Source organism: Ascaphus truei, chromosome 4, assembly GCF_040206685.1.
Source record: "Ascaphus truei isolate aAscTru1 chromosome 4, aAscTru1.hap1, whole genome shotgun sequence".
Classification (NCBI taxonomy): Eukaryota; Metazoa; Chordata; class Amphibia; order Anura; family Ascaphidae; genus Ascaphus; species Ascaphus truei.
The window spans coordinates 352,283,817-352,305,376 of record NC_134486.1 but is presented as its reverse complement, the minus strand read 5'-3'; the positions used below and the strand labels follow the sequence as shown (position 1 = coordinate 352,305,376).

Sequence of the window (21,560 nt, the reverse complement as noted above, 5' to 3'; positions counted from 1 at the left end):
AAGTGATGTGATAATACAGTGAAACACCCACAAACTCAGTGGATAATATACTGTAAAATACTAACCCAACAGGTTGGAAATTGTTAAATTAGGGTATGCCAGAATTAGAACTGGGTAGATAGATTATATCCTGTTTCCAACGGTTTGGTTTTCAGCCAGATGTTCTTAGTTGGATTTCAATGCATCTTGTACAGTAATTAGCAGAAGGTAAGTAGTATATATTTCAAAGGAAACAATTGTATGTCATTCCAAATAAAGCACATCCTAATGCGCACTCAAAATATACAGTATAACAAGATTACAAGTCTTTGTTTAGAGGTCTGTACTCTATTCAGAGTCGCAGAGATCTCACCGCCGCTTGTCCACCCTCGGTGATTGGAAACAAGAGTCTGCGTCCTCACTTCTGGTTTCAAAGTCCGCAACGTCACTAATGGTTCTTGGAACTCCGATAGCAGGGAGATGCAGGAACAGAAACAGTGTGACCGCGCAGCAGCGTGACAACATCCTTCTGCAAGGGTTCCAGTCAAGGGTTTTGCTCAAACCTGCCTATACGTGGACATTGCAGTGATCTTGGTTCCTGGCAAATCTCTTCCTGATCTTGGTAATTGGTTATACCAGTTCCAAGGCTTTAAATAGCAGTCATTTACTCCCAGCATCTGCCTGATAATGGTAGATGCCATGGGTTCCTGTAGCTTCCCGGGTTGCTGACCTTAGCCTGTGACCGTGAATTTGCATCTCAGCTGCCTGCCTTGACCTCTGCCTGTCTCCCAACTACGATTACTCTAACAGTAATCTGGCACCTGGCTCTGGTTGGTTATCATAAACCCCTACATTAGCTCTATGAGTTAGGTTCCTTTCAGAGACAAGCATCGTTACATAATGCTCAGGCCATACATTGAACATGCAGAGGTAGGAAGGCTTGTGTCCCTCCGGGGCCACCTCGTGGAGACTCACTCCAACCAATTGGATACATTGGAATGGAAGCTGGACACCATCACTGCTATGCTGCAGACCTTCTGCGGTCAACTTGGCATCATAAAGTCCTGCTCCTTACCCCTTTGGAATACGCCTTTCTTTTTCTTTGGGACCCCAAGCTAACATTGCCATCAGGAGCCAAGGCTCCTGCTTTAAAGGTAAGTTTCCCTGTCTCTTGATTTGCCTGCAGTGTTTGATATGTCTATTTTTGATTATAAAGTGGCTCAGTGAGTAAAGACACTGACTGGCTCTAAGTTTGAAGCAGGGGAGCCTGGTTCAATTCCCAGTGTCAGCTCCTTGTGACCTTGGGCAAGTCACTTTATCTCCCTTTGCCTCAGGCACCAAAAATATAGATTGTAAGCTCCACAGGGCAGGGACCTGTGCCTGCAAAATGTCTCTGTAAAGCACTACGTAAAACTAGCAGCGCTATACAAGAACATGCTATTATTATTATTATTATTATTATTAGACTCCTGTTTAAAGACAAGTTCAAATATTACTGGGTTTCCTGCAATGTTTTATACCCCTATTCTTGATCTTGTCTTAAAGTTCCCCACAATATTTGGTATACCTATTACTGATTCTCAGTTTACCACATCAGAGACAAGCATATCCTCCTCTGATCCCTCTGCAGTACCTGTGTTAACCATTGTTGATTTAATGACCCGTTTTAGTGACAAACTTTCTTTTTCTTGACTCCTCTGCAGTACCTGGTATAACCACTGCTGCTTGTCAGTCTCTTGCTTCTGAGATACATTTACCTGTTCCTGACTCATCTGCAGTTTCTGATGTACCCATTTCTAATCCCCAAAATCCCACTTCAAAAATAGATTTATCTCTCAAAGAACCCAACATTAAAGCAAATTTACTGCTCATTGATTCCTGTGCAGACCCGGATGTAGCTGATTCCTATGCCCCTGCTTTGAAGACAAGCGCACTTCTGTCTGATTCCCCTGCAGTATCTGAGGCATCCTCTACTTATTCTGGAACCCCATTGCAAATGCCTGTTTTCTGCATACTGATCCACTTTCAAAGCCTGATGTTTCCATGGCAGATTTACAAACTCCCAAGTTAAAACAAGTTTACTGCTCGCAGATTACCTGTCATCTATATTGATGCATTCCGATACCCAGCTACCCAAACTTACCTTTAACTGGATTCAACCTATGGCAGAACATTTTCATGAACTTTTACATGCTGAGTAGTATAATTACTCCACTAGATCTTTTGCCTAATGATTCTGACCAACCGTTTGTGCTTCTTATTCTGGAAATAATACGGATAAATTTGCATGCATCTTGCTTATACAGCCAGTACCTGAGCCCTCAGCTTTGCTACCACTTTGCATGTCCAACTATTCAGACTCTCCTCATGAACTGGTATCTATTGTGACAGAGTCACTGACTCAGTAGGCTGGAATGAAGGATATGTGTACCGTCCAGCACTCAACTAGTTAACCTACTTAAGCAGGATTCCTGAGAGACTGCAGGTTTAAAAAAAAAAAGCAGGAAGTGATACAGAGAGAGAGAGAGAGAGATACTGTTTTCCCCAGAAAAGGGGGTGATAGAAGTATTCCCCAGCTGCAGAAGCTGGAATGGAGGACCTACAGAGGAGTTCTCTAGGCTCAACATGGGGCTGAGTTCCCCTAGGAAGAAAGGAGGTGAGACCATGCTGAAGGAGGGACATCTGCTCCAAAAAGGACTAAGATAAGCAAAACCCTTATTATTGTATGCAGAGACTGTGTTACACTGTGGCATATGTTTTTGGCTTGGGAACCAGCTTAGCTGGCCATGCAGTTAGTGAGGGCGAAAGCTATGTTGTAGTTAGCTTTCCTTAAAGGGAATAGGTGTTTATTTTCTATGATTTGGTTTTCTTAAAGGAACAGTGCACCCAGAGTTTATTTGGTTGTGGCTAATAAACCACTACAGTTTAAAGTTTCATACCGTGTCTAGCATCTTACTGACCCTGCCACGAGGCCGTCCTGCCACACTATGTATACGCAATTGGCTGAGCAGCAAGTCTTGACCTTTGTCTGAACGATGCCTGTTATGTTACCTGAGTCTTTATATGATGAATTCTGCATAACAAGACTTACAATACCACTGCTTTCTGTCTCAGAGGTGGTACTAGCTAAGAAACGTTCTTTCCTCAAATCTGCAACTTTGAAGAGACAGTTTCATAATCAAAGCTGCTACATTGAGGAGACAGCCTCAGTTCAAGTCTACAACCTGTCCGAGATGTTTCTGCAAAATTTCTAAGTTGCCAAGATCTCTGATAAACACGGGTTCTGATCATCCGGAGGTCTTTCCTTATGGGGGGGGGGGGGTTACTGTAAGGGTTTTGGTCAAGGGTTTTGCTGGAATTTGCCCTTAAGTGGCCCTCTTGGTTGTTCGAAAACCTCTTCCTGAACTTGGTAATTGAATACACCAGTTCCATGGCTTTAAATTGAAGTAAGTTACTCCCAGCCCCTGCCTGAGCATGGGATTCTATTCCATGTGTCCCTGTGCCCGATGGATTTCCTGTTGCTGACCCCAGCTTGTAACCCTTGCATCTCTGCCACTTGCATTTACCTCTGCCTGCCTCCCTAATACGTTTACTCCTATAGGACTCTGTTCTCTTGCTTTGATCGGTGATCATATATCCCTACCTTTCTACATCTATATGTGCCATCAAATGCGTTATCATATTACAAACCTTAACTTTACTGTTGAAGCCTTGAACCTTGAGATCCGAGCCATCTGCAGAGGAACTGAATGTGTGTCTATCCAGTGCTTCTCGTATCTTGGTACTTTATCTGTAGGTGAGGAAGGCGACGAGGGAGCCTGAAAAGGAAATAATACAATACTGTTTTAGATGTTTCAATGTAACTACAAAATGGGAATTATGGGCTTTGTCTTTATATACAGTTTCTAGTGAGATTTTATTGTATGTGATGTTTTTGGCAGGTTATTCTGGATATTTTTGCATTTAACCACACAGTGCCTTATTCTACATGCTGTGAAGGCACTTCTCAATGTCCGGGAAGGATCTCAAATTATAGGCTTCCCAGATAGAAAATTACTTTTCCAACATATTGAATTAAGGGAAAAATAGCAAGCCTTGATGTGCTCATGAATGTGGGTGTATAGTTTCACTTGTGAAAATACAGAAAAGTATTGTGGTGAGCACATACAAACAAGAAAATAAAATGAACTCCAAAGTGAGACCAAAACACTTATAAAACCAGCAGCTGTCAATGAGTGGAGGTTTTATAAGATTTTTGAGCTAACTTTGGTTGTATCCCTGATTTATATAATTGTGTGTTTCTAATACAGATGCAGCGGCCATTATTCGAACACTTCACACTGTGAATACCTTGGAATACCCATGAGACGGCGCGCAATTTCTTCCAACCGTACCGCCTTTAGACGCGAGTGCAGAAAATGGCATTTTAGTGTTCTGGTTTTTAAACACCTGAAATTGACACTGTAGCACAGTACTGTACACATTACAATTCATTAATTTCACTGCATTTAATTGCACACAATCCATGAAATTCAAACAAAGCAACCGCGATAAACACGTGTGCCTGGGGCGATTGGCCGCGTTAATGACGTGTGGTGTAGAGCAGCATACACGAAAACGGCGCCATGATTTGTTCGAATAACGGCCGCTGCATCTGTACAGTATAATTTATTTTACTTGTGCTGTTATTTTTTTCAATAATGTCCAATTAAGCATCTTGGGAATTAAGTATTGTGCTTTCAGTAGAATTTAGAATGCCTTTCAGATTTCTGGATTGTGTATGAATTAAAATTCTCAAATATTGAGAGGAAATACGATCAAGGGGCCTATGCTATAAGCCTCGATAAGCCAGTTATCGATGCCTTTTTGCCAAAAAATGTCTACTGCTATTCAATAAGCCTCGATAAGATAAAAGCTTTTATTGGCATTTTTTTCTCCCAATGAAAAAATCGTCAGGCGAGCCCCGATAAGCCACTTATCAGCAGGTTTTCACATTCGTGCAGTTCTAGTAGCCTCGAGTAGGTTATTGGGGCTAATCGAGGCTCTAGAATGGCAATTTCCACTCAAAATCCTCCCGCCAGGAAAAGTTGGCGTGAAGGTGGTAAGAACCTGCCGATAAGGCGGCGAGAGAGGACTTAGAAAAAAATGCATTTTTCCTGTCTCTAATTGATGCCGGAGTCTCCGGAGCTAATACCCATTAATATCAGCACCGGATGCCATGGCATGAATCCCATGCAATAAAAATGCATTTACAGGCAACTTTATTACCTTAAAGGCTAACTGCTAAGGCAATGAAGGAGTTAACTACGGGTACCAGGTTTATTGTGTGTAGCAGGGGTAGGAAAAGGTGGTATTTGGCCCTTGGTGAGTGTTTAGGCCTTGCGGGTGGAATTAACCCTTTTATTACCTAGCAATTAATACCACTAAGTTAATGAAGGGGTTAACCCCACCCGCTATCACCCGGTAGGCCTAATCATCCATCCTTGGGGCTACTACCCCTTTCATCCAAACCATCTACCCACAAAAACTAAAAATACACACAACAACCCTACTACCCACCTTCTCTACCACAACAGCGCCCCCCCAACACATACAGTACAGTAATGGGCAAAATTACTATTATCCAGATATGGATGATAAGGAATTTGCCCATTATAAAATCAAACATTAGCCAGCCAACATTAATAAAGTAACTAAAACGTTCAACTTACCCCTGCCATCATGAAGGGTGTCCTCGTCTGCATACTCCAGGTTCATGTCCTCCGATGCCAAGAAACAATACAATCTAATGGCCCTTAACTCCTTAATCACCTTAGTGGTTAATAACCACTATAGTAATTAAGTGTTTAACGCCCATCCCTCACTACCCACCTGGGAGGCCTAACCACCCACCCTGGTCCTACTATACCCACCCTGAACCCATTGATTGTCACAGTGGTATATCATATCAATATCATATGGGCATGATAAGCTACTATATCACTCAATGGTCAACCTAATACAAATAGTTAGGCCAAAAATACACAACAATCAAAGAAATACACAAGCATCTAAACACCCAGACAATAAAGAACTAAAAAGCCTCAACTACACATCAATTATATGAATCTATCACTAAAACAGCAAAAGAATTCCAATTATGTTATTCCAAAATACTGTATAAGAATATAAATAAATAAACAACTATCTAACTTATCAATTAAAGAAATAAAACCAGTAGCCAACAAAACAAATAATTAATTTAAACCAGTTGCCAACAAATCAATTAAATAAATAAAACCACTAGCCAATAAAACAAATAATTAATTTAAACTGCTAGCCAACAAAACAATTAGTTAATTAAAAACGCTAACCAATCCTGAAATGTACTAAAAACAAGCCATCCAAATTTAAAACAATTGAATCCAAACAATAAACAGAAATTGAAAAAATAACAATCAATAGTAAACAAGCATTTGCCAAAAATGCATTGGCTGTCACTACACAAAGGGAGCCGTTTCAATATTTTACTTACCTTTAGATTCTTCACCCTCTGAATCTCGGCGTATCTGAAAACCTCATACCGCAACATCATCACTCACAATCCAACGCCATCTATCTTGAAGACCAGCATCAGGTAAAAAAAAACTTCTTTCTTTTATCTTCTATTACCGTCTTCTATCTTCATCTTTCCTTTTATCTTCTTTCTTCTTCTTTCAATCCAAAGCCCCATATTAAATCCACAACAGGATGTTGTCTCGTCGGCTTCTTGAGGTAAAATGTGATGTACAGGCCTTATATTTGGCCTGTGACGTCACATTTTAGGGTCAGATGGTACAGCTCCAATCCGATTGGACGCTGTAATATGTGCCTGTCTCTTTTTTTTTTTTTTTTAAGGATCTGACGTCATCTCCAAAGGAGGTACGTCACATCCTTAAAACCATGAGCGGGGGAGGGGGGTTAACCTTTTAATCACTATAGCGGTTACTAACCGCTAAGGTGATTAAGGGGTTAGGGACCATTAGATTGAATTTTTATTTGCTGACGGTAGTGAAGGGGTTAACTCCTCCCGCAACTTTCCAGGCTGGCCTAATCACCCACCCTGGGACTACTACCCCCTTCATCCACCCCATCTGTCCCAAGAAACAGGCTTCTGTGGTTTAACCCCTTCATTGCCTTACTGGCTAGCCGCTACGGTAATAAAGCTTTTTTAATATAAATTTTAATACTACTGTAGATGAGCAGGGGGTCTCCGGAGCAGAACCGCGTTGATTTGAAGTCTGGGGACCCCCCGTCTTCCCAAGATACAGGCCCCATTATGGGGTGCCTGATCATCTACACTAGTATTTAATTTTATATTAAAAACTTGTGATCGCTGGTGAGATATGCGCAGGGAGAGGCGGCTTTCTCCGTGCAGCTTTCTCTGCAGCTGAAAGAAATCGCCGGGTATGGCCTTTTCAGAGAGGCGATCATCACGTCGCGGGATACTCGCCTATTTTGTGAATTTTGCTATCACACGTAATTGACGCTTTCTGAATACCGTGATAGCAATGCTCATAAAACTGGCAAATTAAACGGCCCAGTGATTTATTTTATGAAGGCTACTAGCATAGGCCCCTAAGACGCAGTTCAGCTCAGTCTGCAACTTAGGGTAGTTTTTCAGATGAAATACTGTATTTCTTACAAAAAAAAAATTAATCTAGAATGTCCTAAAATCTAAACTCATACTCCTTGCTGTAAAGGTGCTTAGGACATTGTTAATAACAGACTGCACAAACAAAAAATAATAATATCCAGAACTATAGCAAAAAAATCTCTGCACTCAGGAAAAAAATGTAACGGAGTCACTTGGACATTCACAAAAATTAATTAATTTGCAGCAAAAAAAATTTATTTGCTACAAATAAAGCATTAATCTTGAATATCCAAGTAACTTCATTACATTTTTCTTCCTGGGTGCAGGGTGATGTTTTGCTATAGTTCTGCATATTGTTTAAGGGTTTTCTTTGATTCACCCTTCATCTTCACTTGCACCAGATGACATTAGACTCTACTATTAAGTTCTATTAACTTATTAATTCTATGACCAAAAATAAAAATAATGGCCCAGCATAACTTTACATTTTATTCAAATGTATGTTTATATATTCAGCATAAAATACATAACATTATTGGTAAAATCAAAGGCTATCTCCATCTATTTTCATAAAATAATATAACTTCTAGATGCACCTTCATACTGCAGAATACTGATAAACAGCTCAGGGAAGATGCTGGTGAAGAGAATATTGCCAGAACTCAACTATACTGTAGTTAATGCAGGGGTTTTAACGAGACGTTAGTTAGATCATAGCTAAAGGTGGCATTACTCCCATCCAAAGTCTGAAATATGTTTTTTTGAGGCTGAGAGGGAGAAAGGGGAACAGACAAGTGGATAGGGACAGAGAGAAGGGGCCGAAATCGGGAATTAGGGTACGAGTAACTTTTGAATTTAGTAAAATAAGACCCTCTCTCAATCAGGGCCGCCAACAGAAATCATGGCGCCCAGGACAAATGAAAGGAGCAAGCCCCTCCCCCCAACCCATAGCGCACCTACCACAGAATTTTTTTTTTAGCGTGCAAAATTTACTTAACTGTTTTCTTGTTATTGTTAATACAGAAAAAAACATTACAATGCAATCTGTTAATTTTAATATTTTCAACAAAAGACAAAGATACCCAATGCTACATCCAATGTGACAAAAGGCCTGGGGGGGATTTAGTATGGGCCTGGGGGGGTAGCAGGGCGAGAGAGGGAGGTGTGGGGTGGAGTTGGATGATCAACTTTGTTAGGGCCTGGGAGGGAGGATTTGGAGGAGGGAGGGAAGCTACGTGGGGGCCTGCAACCTGCTGTACCGGGCAGCAGCAGAGGAGGGACCGGGCATTGCACATGGGGGAGCCCGCAGCCTGTACCTGTGTTTGCCGGTAGGAGGGCCCAGAGGTGCGGGGGAGGGGGGTGGGTTGGATGATCTACTTCGTTAGGCACGTGGGGGGGCTGCAGCATGCTGTACCTGGCTGCAGCAGACGAGGAACCTGCTCCAGATGGCCCGTGGTGGACAGGGTAGAATGCTGGGAAGGTAGGACACGGGGGTGGGGGGTGGTTTGGTTGCCTGCTCAGTTAGGGTCTGGTGGGGGGGTGTTGGTTATGGAGAGGCCCTTGTATGGCACGTGGGGGGTCCCACACTTGCTGATGATCAATTAATCAAGGGCATTTGATTAGCAGCACCTGTCTGCTCCTTAGCATCTTAATTCCTATGGAAGCAGTAAGGGTGTACTTAGTTTTTCACACATAGCTTCTCCATTTTGGCTTTATTTTTGTTAAATAAATCATGACACGATGTAATATGTAATGGGTTGTTGTTCATCTGAGGTTGTATTTACCTAGATCTGCTAAGATGATTTATGAAGATGATTGTTTTTATGTCCTGATATGTAAAACCATAGAATTCAAAGAGGGTGTACTTTCTTTTTCACACAACTGTATATAATATACATATTTTATATCTATATTTAAGAGATGGAGACAAAAGTTAATTAAAAAAAAATCCAAAACCAAATTCAAAACCAAAACAAATTGTGTTTTGGCAAGATCAAAGATCTCATTTTTGTTTCTATAGATTGTAATATTACTGTACATGGGCACATGTAGCATGTTACTTTTATGTAGTTTACATTTATTGAGAAGATGCATGAAATCGTATTCTGCAAAAAATTGAAGAAAGAAAAAAAACTTTAAATCAACCACGTTACTGGGCAGCTTCATACTTCTACCAAAAGTACTCCTTTAATGCGCATAGAAATGACATTGTTGAGATCTGGATGCACAGTACCACCACACAGTAAAACATATTGTATGTCCCCAAAACATAACTATCTTCAATCACCAGAGTAGGCTTAGTGAAGTGAAAAATAATCTTCCCAGCCTTAATCTTTTTACACATCTACTGTATGAGCATGGGCAATGGGTCACATTCAACTAAGTGGGGCTAAGTCATAATGCGCCTTTGGCCCATTCACCTGAATAAGGTGCTTTATGGCTTAGCATTGTCCAAACTATTTTCCCTTAGCCTTTCTATAGGGGGTCTTTCTCAAATATTTCCTACATCACTTGTTTATTAAAAGATGGCATAACAGTGTATTGCTGTGTGAATGCACATAGCTTTACACATAGTACAACTGCATTTGCACTTGGTTTCCATTATGAATCCTTGATTGCAGCCTTGTAGAAAACTACTTCATACAAGTATATCTTATAAGTTCTAGATCTCTTCTCGTCCCTCAACACATCCGTATCTCAACGCATATCATAATTATTATTTGTAACACCAAAGTCCAAGGCAAGCATATAAAACCTTTCATGATACAGTATTTTTCAAAATGATAACATTTAGATTTAAAGATAGTCGCTGAATATTTCAGAAATATCATCACACACATCCCTCTAACATTTATGGCATTTTTGGAAAGGCAATTAAACATATGGAATGATTATTCAAGTGACTATGTTACATACCGTGTTTGACGTATTTCCATTTAAATGTAAACCACTATCAAAAAGAGGGGAAGAAGACTCACTGCTTTGATCACTAGGTGGATCTAAAAACACTAAATAAGGCAAAAAAAAAAGGACACAATTAGAGTATCCATATCCCAATGAAGTAACATTTAAATAGAGAGTGTAGAACATGTTAAAATATTAATTGGATATTTCAAAATCAAGTTTTAAAAGTCTGTGAATTAAAGAAATTACAAATATAAACCAAATGCAATAGAAAAAAATAAACATTTATGAAAACTCCATACGTAACATAAATACCCATAAAATCATGAACAAACAAACCAAACAGATGCTTTTAAGGAATCCAAAATATTCCTCTCATTAATATATATTTTATTAAATACAAATGAACATAATATTATTGCAAATTGTGATCGGTCTTTTTCTATAAATGTCCAGAATCTTTTAATATTATTTTCACAAAACAGCACATGAAGATACAGTAGATAAATTGATATTTAAAGATCAATATTCTTTTAACTTAAATACAGTGCTTTTTCGTAGAGTAACGTGATGTAATGGTGTGCAAGCACCTTTTGATCTGAGTGACGTTGACACACGTCCGCTCCAGTGACCTCGCAATGTGTGGGGAGAGGGGGGGCCGATAGCACAAGGGGGCCATGCTGGCCGGCGCTGGAAATTGGGCCTTGCGGAAGCCAGAGGGGCTCAATTCCTCACTGGTTGATGCTGCTGCTGTAAGGGGCCTTTACTTTCTGTGGGGGTGGGTCTGTTACTCCACACCGCCAATCTTTCCCTGCCCCAAAGTCCTTCACCCCCTGGCTTCTGGTAACCAAATGAACACTGATGACACCAAACAATCCTTGATCTCCAGAGCTCTACCAGGTCGCACTGTGCTACCTACATCTTCCTTGACTTCCACATGGCAATGCACAATATACCACCAAACAAGCACTACTTCACGTTATAGATGTACAAATTGACCCTTTCATATTTAAGTTAAATAGATATTTGTGATATGGAATATATACTGTAGATAAAAAAAAAAAAAACAAGGAGGGAAAAGGGAACAAACAACCAGAAATACATTTAAAAAAATTCCCTACTTGTTTATAAGTGTGTATTCAAAGATGTGTACAGATACAACTGCCAATTGTTGACCTCTTGCCAAGGAAATACCGTGACCATATGGCGGTCACTTGCGAGATGGTCCATAGCAAGAGAAATTGAGGAGTGATCCCCATAGCAGGCTGTAATGGCCAATTGGATTAACACAGCAGGGGTCTCTGCGTTTGAATGGGATTCGTGCTGTGTGAATCCTACCAGGTTCCACCTGTCTGTAAGAGACGCACAGTAAGACATAGACTGAATCAGTCTCTCTCCGTGCGCGCCTCTAATAGACGATTCTGGGGCTTTAATTTTAAAAATACAGTATTGTAACAAGTGGTCTCCATAGATGAACCACATTGATATCAGGTCCGGGGACCCCCTGCTTCCCGAGCTACAAACCCCGTTATTGGGTGCCGGTATCCCCCTGCTTTGTTCAAATCACGTGGGCCATAACGTGGGAGAATTTATATATGGCCGCAAGGATATCGGCACCTCATAATGGGGCCTGTAACTTCGGAAGCAGGGGGTCTTCTGATCTGAAATCAATGTGGTTCAGCTCTGGAGACCCCTTGCTACAATACTGAATTATTAAATTAAAATAAAAGCTCCGCGATTAGAGGCGCGCAGGGAGTGTGACTCATTCAGTCTATCACTTACTGCGCGTCTTCTAGAGACAGGTGGAACCTGGTAGGATTCACATAGCGCCAGTCTAATTTAAAACAGAGGGACACTTGCTGTGTTAATATGATGGGCCATTAATCTGTCCACTAGAATCTCGCGGCGTAACATGGGATAAAAAGTGCTAAATTCGCAAGGCAAGCGGTCGACAGTTGCACCTGTATGTACCTGTACATTAAATGATTTCTATTTTAATATAACAGTTTTAATATAAAAAAAAAGGTTAAAAAATAAATAAATGCATAAAGGGGCAATGAAAATATCTATATGAAAAAATATATATATACACATCAGAAAAAGGTGTTACTAAGAAAATATGAATGCTTTTTTTCGCATACATTTTTATTGAATTTTTAAGCATACATAAGAAAGAGAAAATTAAAAGGCAAACAAAAACAATGTTTACATACAGCACACAAACAAAATAACAGTGCTAAACAATACAAACGTGGGGATTTGCAATTGGCCATATTCTATATGCATGGATGTCCAAAGACAGTTTGGTTGGGCCAAGTTATAGATATATTTCTGGGTGATCCTGGATATATTATAACAACAAAGTTTTAAAATAATAAAAAATAACAGGGGGGAGGGAAGAAAGGGGGAGGGGAAAGGCCACCATCCATCCCATCCCCCATAGGAACCCGCCAGATCAGGGATCACTAATACTATTCAAAATCCAGCCAAGTCGCCCTACGCTGACTGATTATAATTATCCTCATCTTAACTCATCACTCGAGCCAAGGATCCCAAATTTTATAAACGTTTTCAGTGGAATGTCTCAGAAAGGCTGTCAACTTCTCCATTGTCATCACCTCATTTAAGCTGTTTTCCATTGTCTGTCTAGATGGGGGAGCCTGCTTCTTCCAGTCTGGCAGAATTACGCATATGTCTGCTGTCAGAATGCTAGAGATTAAAGGTTTCAAGTAGGGATTGATATCCTCCACTGTTTTGGCTAACAGATAGACCAAAGTATCTATAGGGATCGATAATTCCATTATATCTCTAATGATATTTTGAATGGTAAGACAGAAATTTAGGATAGCAGGGCAGGTCCACAAAATATGGACTATATCCCCCTTCTGTCCATAACCCCTCCAACACAGATCAGAGGCCTCTGGATACATTTGTTCCAACCTGCTTGGGGTGAGGTACCAATAATATAAAATCTTATAGATGTTTTCTTTAATAGTAGTACGTATAGAGATTTTTGCTGCGGATTCCCAGATGTCTTCCCAGTCATCATAGTCAATATCCAGATGTAGATCAGCAGCCCACCTAAGCATATTACTGTGGCATGGAGTATTACCCAATGCCTCGAAGCCTAAATATATTTTTGAGATCAGTTCCTTCTGATAGATTCCCTTCCTACAGAGCATCTCAAAATTCGAAAATTCAGGGAAGAGAAAATTCTGAGACTGTATGTATAAAATATCTGATTTGGAGATATTTAAATAGGGGAAGGCCTAGGGCTTCAAACTTGTTGCAGAGATCTTGGAAACGGAGAAGCTTTCCTTTACTTGAAAAGTCTGCGATTGTGTTGATATATTTGATTTCTAATTGGTCGACTAGTTACATTAACATATATTAACTGGTGGCAGGGTGGGATTAGTTAATATAAGCCTGTCATGGGAGACCAAGCTTTTTAACACATTTATACCTCGATCCTTTGATTGAACAAAAGTGTGAAATAAAATTAATTGGGTTTATTCACATAAAGAACACACAGCTTGAATTACAACATTATCCCGAATAACACTTACTGAAACAAAATAAAATAGTCGTTGAACGAAAGTTCTTAAAATGCAGGTTCCAGGTATCAATTCCCAGAGCGGGGTTGATACACAAGCGGAGTCCGATGGCTAGGGCACAACTTGCCAGCGCTATAACTGCTAGATGAAATAATTTCATTCTGTACTTGCACTGCACACTGTATTGTATTGTATTGTATGTCTTTATTAATATAACGCCATAAATGTACATAGCCCTTCACAGTAGTAATACATGTGGTAATCAAAAAAATAACAGATAATATAAATAACAGGTCATTGGAAAAAGTGCTACAGGCATAAAAGTAACATTAAGGAAGAGGAGTCCCTGCTCCGAGGAGCTTACAGTCTAATTGGTAAGTAGGGAGAACGTACAGAGACAGTAGGAGGGAATTCTAGTAAGTGCATCTGCAGGGGTCAAGCTTTATGTAACATGTGTCCAGTATTATCCACAATGCTATTCATACACTTCTTTAAGCAAGTGTGTCTTAAAGTGGGTCTTAAAGGTGGATAGAGAGAGTGCTAGTCGGGTATTGAGGGGAAGGGCATTCCAGAGGTGTGGGGCAGTCAGTGAAAAAGGTTTAAGGCGGGAGAGGGCTTTAGATACAAAGGGGATAGAAAGAAGACATCCTTGAGAAGAACGCAAGAGTCTGGATTGTGCATAACGAGTAATTAGGGCTGAGATGTAAGGAGGGGCAGAAGAGTGTAAAGCTTTAAAAGTGAGGAGAAGAATGGAGTGTGGGATGCGGGATTTGATCGGAAGCCAGGAGAGTGATTTCATGAGGGGAGATGCTGAGACAGATCTAAGAAAGAGTAAAGTGATTCTGGCAGCAGCGTTTAGGATAGATTGTAGGGGAGACAGGTGAGAGGCAGGAAGGCCGGACAGCAGGAAGTTACAGTAATCAAGACTGGAGAGAATGAGGGCCTGAGTCAGAGTGTAGCTCAGATGAATCTTCTTTTCATGATGGAAATCTTAGATGGAATTCTTAGATGGAACTGATGACTCTCCCTCTCTGACTGACCGCATGACTTTTAAAAACTTTCACATATCCCATTTTTTCAGTCTGCAGCGAATCACTGTGTGGGAATTTCCTCCCTGGCCACTCACATACTTTTGCCAGGTGGATACTCCTTCCCTCTCTGGCCTCAGAAAAGTGACTGAACATGTGCAACAAAATGTCATCTTCCCCCACTTGACACTCGCATAACTAGACATCTGTCAGGCCAAAATGTTCACCTCTCCTCCTCCCCAAGTAACACCTTACAATGTCTCCCCAGCCATGCCGGAGTCAACTCCACATGATGCCATAGAAGTCTGGAACTTAAATAATGAATCACTGTACTGGTGAATCCCAAATGTGTCTGCTAACAAAAGGTTTGACACCTGTACGTGCTGGCCTTTGAAGCTGAGATGAGCAGCCCCATAAACTTCCTATGTAAATGGGGTTCATAGCCATGCTCAATGACTTCCTCTGACATTCCTTCAAACATATCATGCTTGGGGGATGGTTAAAACCCATTCTCTTTTCCCTTATTCTAAAACATTGTTACCATAATTCATACATTTAACACATTATATGATTTTCCCCTTGAACCCCTAAACTGGACCCTGGGGTTCGCGCATTTCCCAGGAACTGGAATGTAACCCAGTTCCCTGCCCAGTTTTACTGCCCTCGTTTGTGCTAAAGCAGGGGGATTTGGCTGTGAGCTGCAAACTGCGTTCTAGGGGGGATTTTGTCCGATCTGTGTTACTCATGTCCTGGGGATTACATGTTTCGGGATAATACAAAACAGTGGCCCCCGTCTACCCAAACACACCCTGACAACATTTTACCGTATAGTCACCCCTGAAACTCACACCCTGCACATCCCCACTGGCTGGCACTCCTGGAACAGTAAAACCACATACATCTTTATTATACCACCAGTTATATACCACAATTGGGCTGAAGAGCTGACAATCACAATTCCCCACGGGCACATTTTAAATAGGTTCAAATACATTTTAGGACTGGAGTCAGCTGTGGCCCGCAGAACTGACACTCCCCAGTCACCTTTTATGATTCAGGGGCCCCCCAGTTGGGCATAATGCTTTAATTGGTGGCCTGGGGACTCCGTCATTGTCACAGACTCCCTCTAGGAAAGGTCCAGAGAAACCACACTTTTGCATCGTTTAATCTAAAAAGACCCAGTTTATTCTGTCAAAAGCCTCCTCGGCATCCAGGCTCAACAGAACGGATTTGGTCTCGGTGGAGTGTACATGATCTATAATATCTATTATTTTCTGGGTGTTATCTGATGCTTTTCTTCCCGAGATAATCCCAACCTGATTAACATCTATCAGCCTCGATAGAATAGGGTTCAGTCGGTTGGCTAAAATGTTACTATTGATTTTAAAATTAATGTTAATCAACGATATTGGGCGATAACTGCCACATTGTTGAGGTCCCGGCCCTCTTTGTATATAATGGCCAAATTTGTGGAGGACATACTGTAGTTGTAGGTATCGGTTTACCCTCTAAAAATTAATTAAACATTTCTAGCGTGTACGGGGAGAGGATCGAAAGTTTTTTTGATAGTATACATTAGCGATGCCGTCGTGACCCCGGGGATTTTGCTAATTTCGTGGATTTACAGTAACTGCATTTGCTATGTAGCTCTAGTTGTGTACTTTTATGATTAAGAGTGACTAGTTCTGCTGAGGTCAGATTGGGATGGTCGCACCCCTCCAGATATCGGGAGATAGATTCAATATTCAAGAGTTGGGTTGTTCTTTGGGGGGTTTCAAATTGTATAATTTAGTGTAGAAGTCAGTGAATTCTTGAGCAATCGAAATACCAAACTGCAGGACTGCAGGACACAGTTTATCTGCTGTACAGAATGAATGTGAGATACTCCTAGTATTCTCAACTGCTTTTATAATACTCATAAAAGTTGAGTGTTTTACTTATCATGGTATAATAATGTTTTTTAAATAAATAGAGTTACACTATATTTGTGTATCTTACCTTCCCTGTATATATACGGTTTACCTGGGAGACTGAGGACGGATCATTGGTATCCTGAGCAGTGACATACATAGTGGATTGGATTGAGAAGTCTGGTGAGGAGTGAGAGGTCTATATCCGGACCAGATCCCAGGGTGGATAAAAGGCCTTTTAAAATTACGATTCTGTGAGTCTTCCAGTATCTTACCATTCTAAGGTGTAAATTGTCATTACATACTACCCTATGTTTTCTTCTCTTTTCTCCCTTTGCGCCTAGGTCATTCTTGTGGTATCTACAGATTTGCAGCTATTGTGGAGCTGTGGACCTAAAAGGCAGCAGATTGGAATAGGGATAGTTAGATTGTAAGGGTTATTACCTTCCGATATATGTGGTTTTATTGCATTTATTGAGTTTAGATTGCATAGGATTGCGCAGTGTGTTTTTTTATTTTATATATATATATATATGTAGCCCCGAGGTAAATTTACACTTTCTGGCCCCCCTCCGCGAGTGCCGTGTGGTAGCGGGTGCCGCCGGAGGCTGCGACGGACCTGCCGGCACTTCGCGAGGGTGGGGGCCAGTGCAGGGAGCAGCGCGAGGTATTGCGGTGCAGGACGGTTGCCGGGGACGCGTTGCCACCGGCTCGGCGGCTGAAGGAGAGGGCGCCGCCATTGCGCGTGAGCTCGCGCATGCGCAGTAGGCAGAAAGCGCAGGGAAGGTCCCAGAGAGATCGCGCGAGGGCAGGACAGGGAAGGAAAGGATTGCGGCGGCCATTAGGTGTTCGCGCATGCGCCAGGCAAGTGCGCACGCGGCCCCAATGCTTAGGCAGCCTCCTGGGAACTACAACTCCCAGGAGGCATAGGGAGACAGAGGTCAGGTGCTCCATTGCGGCCAATAGGGCTGGAGGAAGCTCAGCCCGGGAATATAGATACATTTCCCGTGCTTTTGCACAGGAGTCAGGAAGAAGCAGAGGAAGGAGTAGGAAGGGTGTAGGGAGCGCGTGGCTCCTGCACCAGGTAAGGGTTCTCCTTAGGTCCCCAGGCAGGCCCCAATTCCCGGTAAGGGCAGGGGGTAACTGAAGAGGGACGGCCCTAGATAAGGAGGTCACCCTTAGGTGTGAGAGGTGCAGGTTTGGCAGTGCCACAGTGGGTAGTGCTGTGCGCACTGGCAAATAGGCACAGAGTGTGTGCAGTGGATTATTGCTGCGGGTATCCAGGTGGCTGTGTACGATTGCCAGCTGTGTGTGTGTCGCTGTATGTGCTGGGCGCAGTGTGTGCAGCGTGTGTGAATGTCTGCAGGCTGACGGTGAGAGCTGTGTGTCTGCTGCAGGCTGTTAGGAGTAGCGAGTAGCTAGTGGTTAGGGAGGATTAGGGACGTGGGTAGCTAGGGGAGTGGGGCAGGTTATTACTCCACAGGCCCTAGGAGTTTTCCCCAAGCCACCCCAGGTTGCGGTTCATCAGGGACAGGCCCTAGGTTAGGGTTCCTGTCACTTTAGGGTTAGTTAGGGATAGACAGGGATAGCGGCGGTTGCTGTTCCCGTGATACGGTTGCTGTTACCGTGAGACGGTTGTGTTCCCGTGAAGCGGTGGGACCCTCGTTGGGGTTCCTGGAGAAGTACCTGGATAGGATCAGACGGATGCATCGCACGTCTGACCCTTTGAGAAGAGTGTTGCAGGCCCGAGCATCGGAGTGCTCGGAAGGTATTCCGATATATGTGCACCAACAGGCCTAATAGATTAATTAGTGACTGCGCAGTCACCCACGACCTTTGTAGGAGTACGGGACATTGGGTGTGGGGGATTACAGGACACTGGGTGGGAACACCAGACATTGGGCCTGAGGTGATAAGGTTATGATGTTATGTAAATGTGTAATATGTGCGTTAGTAAAGTGTTAGTTATTGTTTCTATCGTATACGTGTGTTATTGTATTTCTTACCCAGGGCTATCTTTCATAACGGGGATCCTGGGTAAGTGGAGGCGCTGCACCAGGTAAATGGTAAGGGTTTCCCCAGGCTCCCAGCTAGCGGAGGCCCAGATCTCCTGGAGCCACAGGTGTTATACAGTTACCAGTAGTCCCTTAGAAGAGGTGTGTTGCAAGGAAAGTGACCGGTTAGACCACAGGGGGCCAATGTGAGATTGGGTGGGTCAGGCCGGTTCACAAAAAGGGCTACATATATATATGCAAATACAACTGTATGCTCATCTGCATGTCTTAGGCAGGTCTGCAACCCCACCTTTCACCATTATCACCCAGCATACAGCACTTCCATTGCATTATGGTATATATGAGATATATATATATATATATATATATATATATATATATATATATATATATATATATATATATAAAAGAAATTGAGTAGCGCCACTTGTGAAACAGTGTGATATTTAAATAATTATTATTATACAGTAGCGGCAGCTTTTATTTGATGTAATGCCGCCGGCCGGATGCGTGTGGGAAGCGTGGAGACGCGGCGCATTGCGGCGCACTGTGACGTCACAGTCACGAGCGCGCCCGGCTTCCCCGGCTTCCCCGGGCTTCCCCGACACCCCTGGAGATTAAAGTAAGATAAGCGGGGTGCGGGGAAGCAGAGGGGCAGAGCAGGAGCCGGGTTCGGGGTCGGGAAGGGGGGTAAAATGCGCGCGAAGTGGAGGGGGGGTGCGTGGGGGAAACGCGGTGGCGCGCGGTCTTGACTGGCGGCAGCCGGAGTAGATCCCGGCATGCCGCCGGCATTACATCAAATAAAAGCTGCCGCTACTGTATGTTATAATACATATAATTAGTGTAGAAAAAATAATCTAAAAATAGTGCCAATACTAGGAAAATTCCTATTAGTGATATATGTGCTAAAAAAAAGACAACTGAAGAATTACACTTAAAAATGCTTAAAAAAAGTTAATACATGTAAAAAAAAAAATATATAAATAGAACAAAACATGTGCAAAAGTCCAACCCTTAGTTGAGTCCTGTATTGTTCAAATAGGGACAGATTGAAAGTCCAGGGGTCCAAGGCTGCTTTCAGATGGAAGAACCAGTTCCAGCAGAAATCTATAGAAACAAAAAAACAAAGAGCGTACGACCCATAGCGTAAAAAAGTACATTTAATGTTAAAAAAAGGATTGGGAGAGGGATTAAGAACACTCACAAAAATATTAGTAATTCAAGCAATTTGTGATAATAATCACCGCCAACAGGATAACACCGTCCTGGATCACACCGACAGCTGAATTCGATATTCCTGTTCGGTTCACCAGTATAAGTTCATCTTCTGATCGATGCACAGAAAGTACTCCGTGTCTCTGCTTGGGAAGCAGTCTACGAGCAAGCACAGCCTCAATCCAGCTCCATGCACGCTCCGGCCGTAAAGCGTGCACTTGCGTGATGATGTAATGTCGCAGTTACGCACCCTGACGCGTTTCATCACACTTCGGTGACTTTTTCAAAGGGAAAAAAGTCCCTTTGAAGAAGTCGCCGAAGTGTGACGAAATCCCTCTCCCAATCCTTTTTTTAACATTAAATTTACTGTTTTACGCTATGGGTCGGGCGCTCTTTGTTTTATTGTTTATATTTTATATATATATATATATATATATATATATATATATATATATATATATATATATATATATATATATATAAACAACAGGTATTACCAGATCTTCATCCGGAAAGAAGAGACAGCACACAGCCAAGTTGAAATAACAATACTGTATATTGAGGTAACAAAAACCAAGGCACTACATCCGACGTTTCGGTCAGCTACACGTGACCTTCCTCAGGGATGTGCATTGAAAGAGTGCCAGTGAACAAACATATATACCCAAACCAATCAAAAATAATCAAACTCACCCGTGTGCATACCAATTGCAAACATGCAAATTCAAACAGGTGGGGTTGGTGACACGCAATCGCTTCGTGGAACACACCGCCATCTTGCAGCATCATCTACACTGCTGCACACATACAGGCACTGTGATTCTACTTTGTCTGCATCCGCGCTAACCTCTGGCGCCGTCGTATGATGTCACGCTATGCGCCGTATTCGCGCATGTGCAGTGCAAATCAAAGGCTCATATAACCTATCCATGTAAATACATAGTAATGTTTGCACAGCAGTGACACTCACAGGTGCCTGGATGTACTGCACAGTATAGATTACCCAAAATGCTGCACCATGTCTGCCCACTAAGTCTGTAGGCAAATAGATTGTCTATAAAGACCTATAAAAATATAACCCCACACATAAGGGCCCATCAAAGAACCTGGGGAAATAAAGCTTAAAACTACTGAGGCATGTGTTTAAGATTTGTGTGTCGCCAAACATCAACAACATATAAACATATAAACATATAATACCACCCACTGTAAAGTGAAAATAATGATGGGAGTACAACCAAGACATGGAGACAAACTGCATGCAAATCAACTGTACATCCAATTGTAGTCAAAAAGACTATATCAGAGTCAAAAGATAAAAAAACTAGAAATGTCCAAAA

The 21,560-nt window shown here is 42.0% G+C and overlaps 1 protein-coding gene across 1 annotated transcript in view; it reads right to left on the bottom strand.

Annotated features, from left to right (window-relative positions):
- SNTG2 (syntrophin gamma 2) overlaps window positions 1-21,560 on the bottom strand; it is a 503,218-nt gene that overhangs the window by 265,634 nt on the left and 216,024 nt on the right. The window contains exons 14-15 of the mRNA XM_075595051.1: window positions 10,511-10,602; window positions 3,670-3,797 (exon numbers count right to left, since the gene is read on the bottom strand). Coding sequence (XP_075451166.1) covers window positions 3,670-3,797; window positions 10,511-10,602 — 220 coding nt within the window. The remainder of the gene's footprint in view (window positions 1-3,669; window positions 3,798-10,510; window positions 10,603-21,560) is intronic.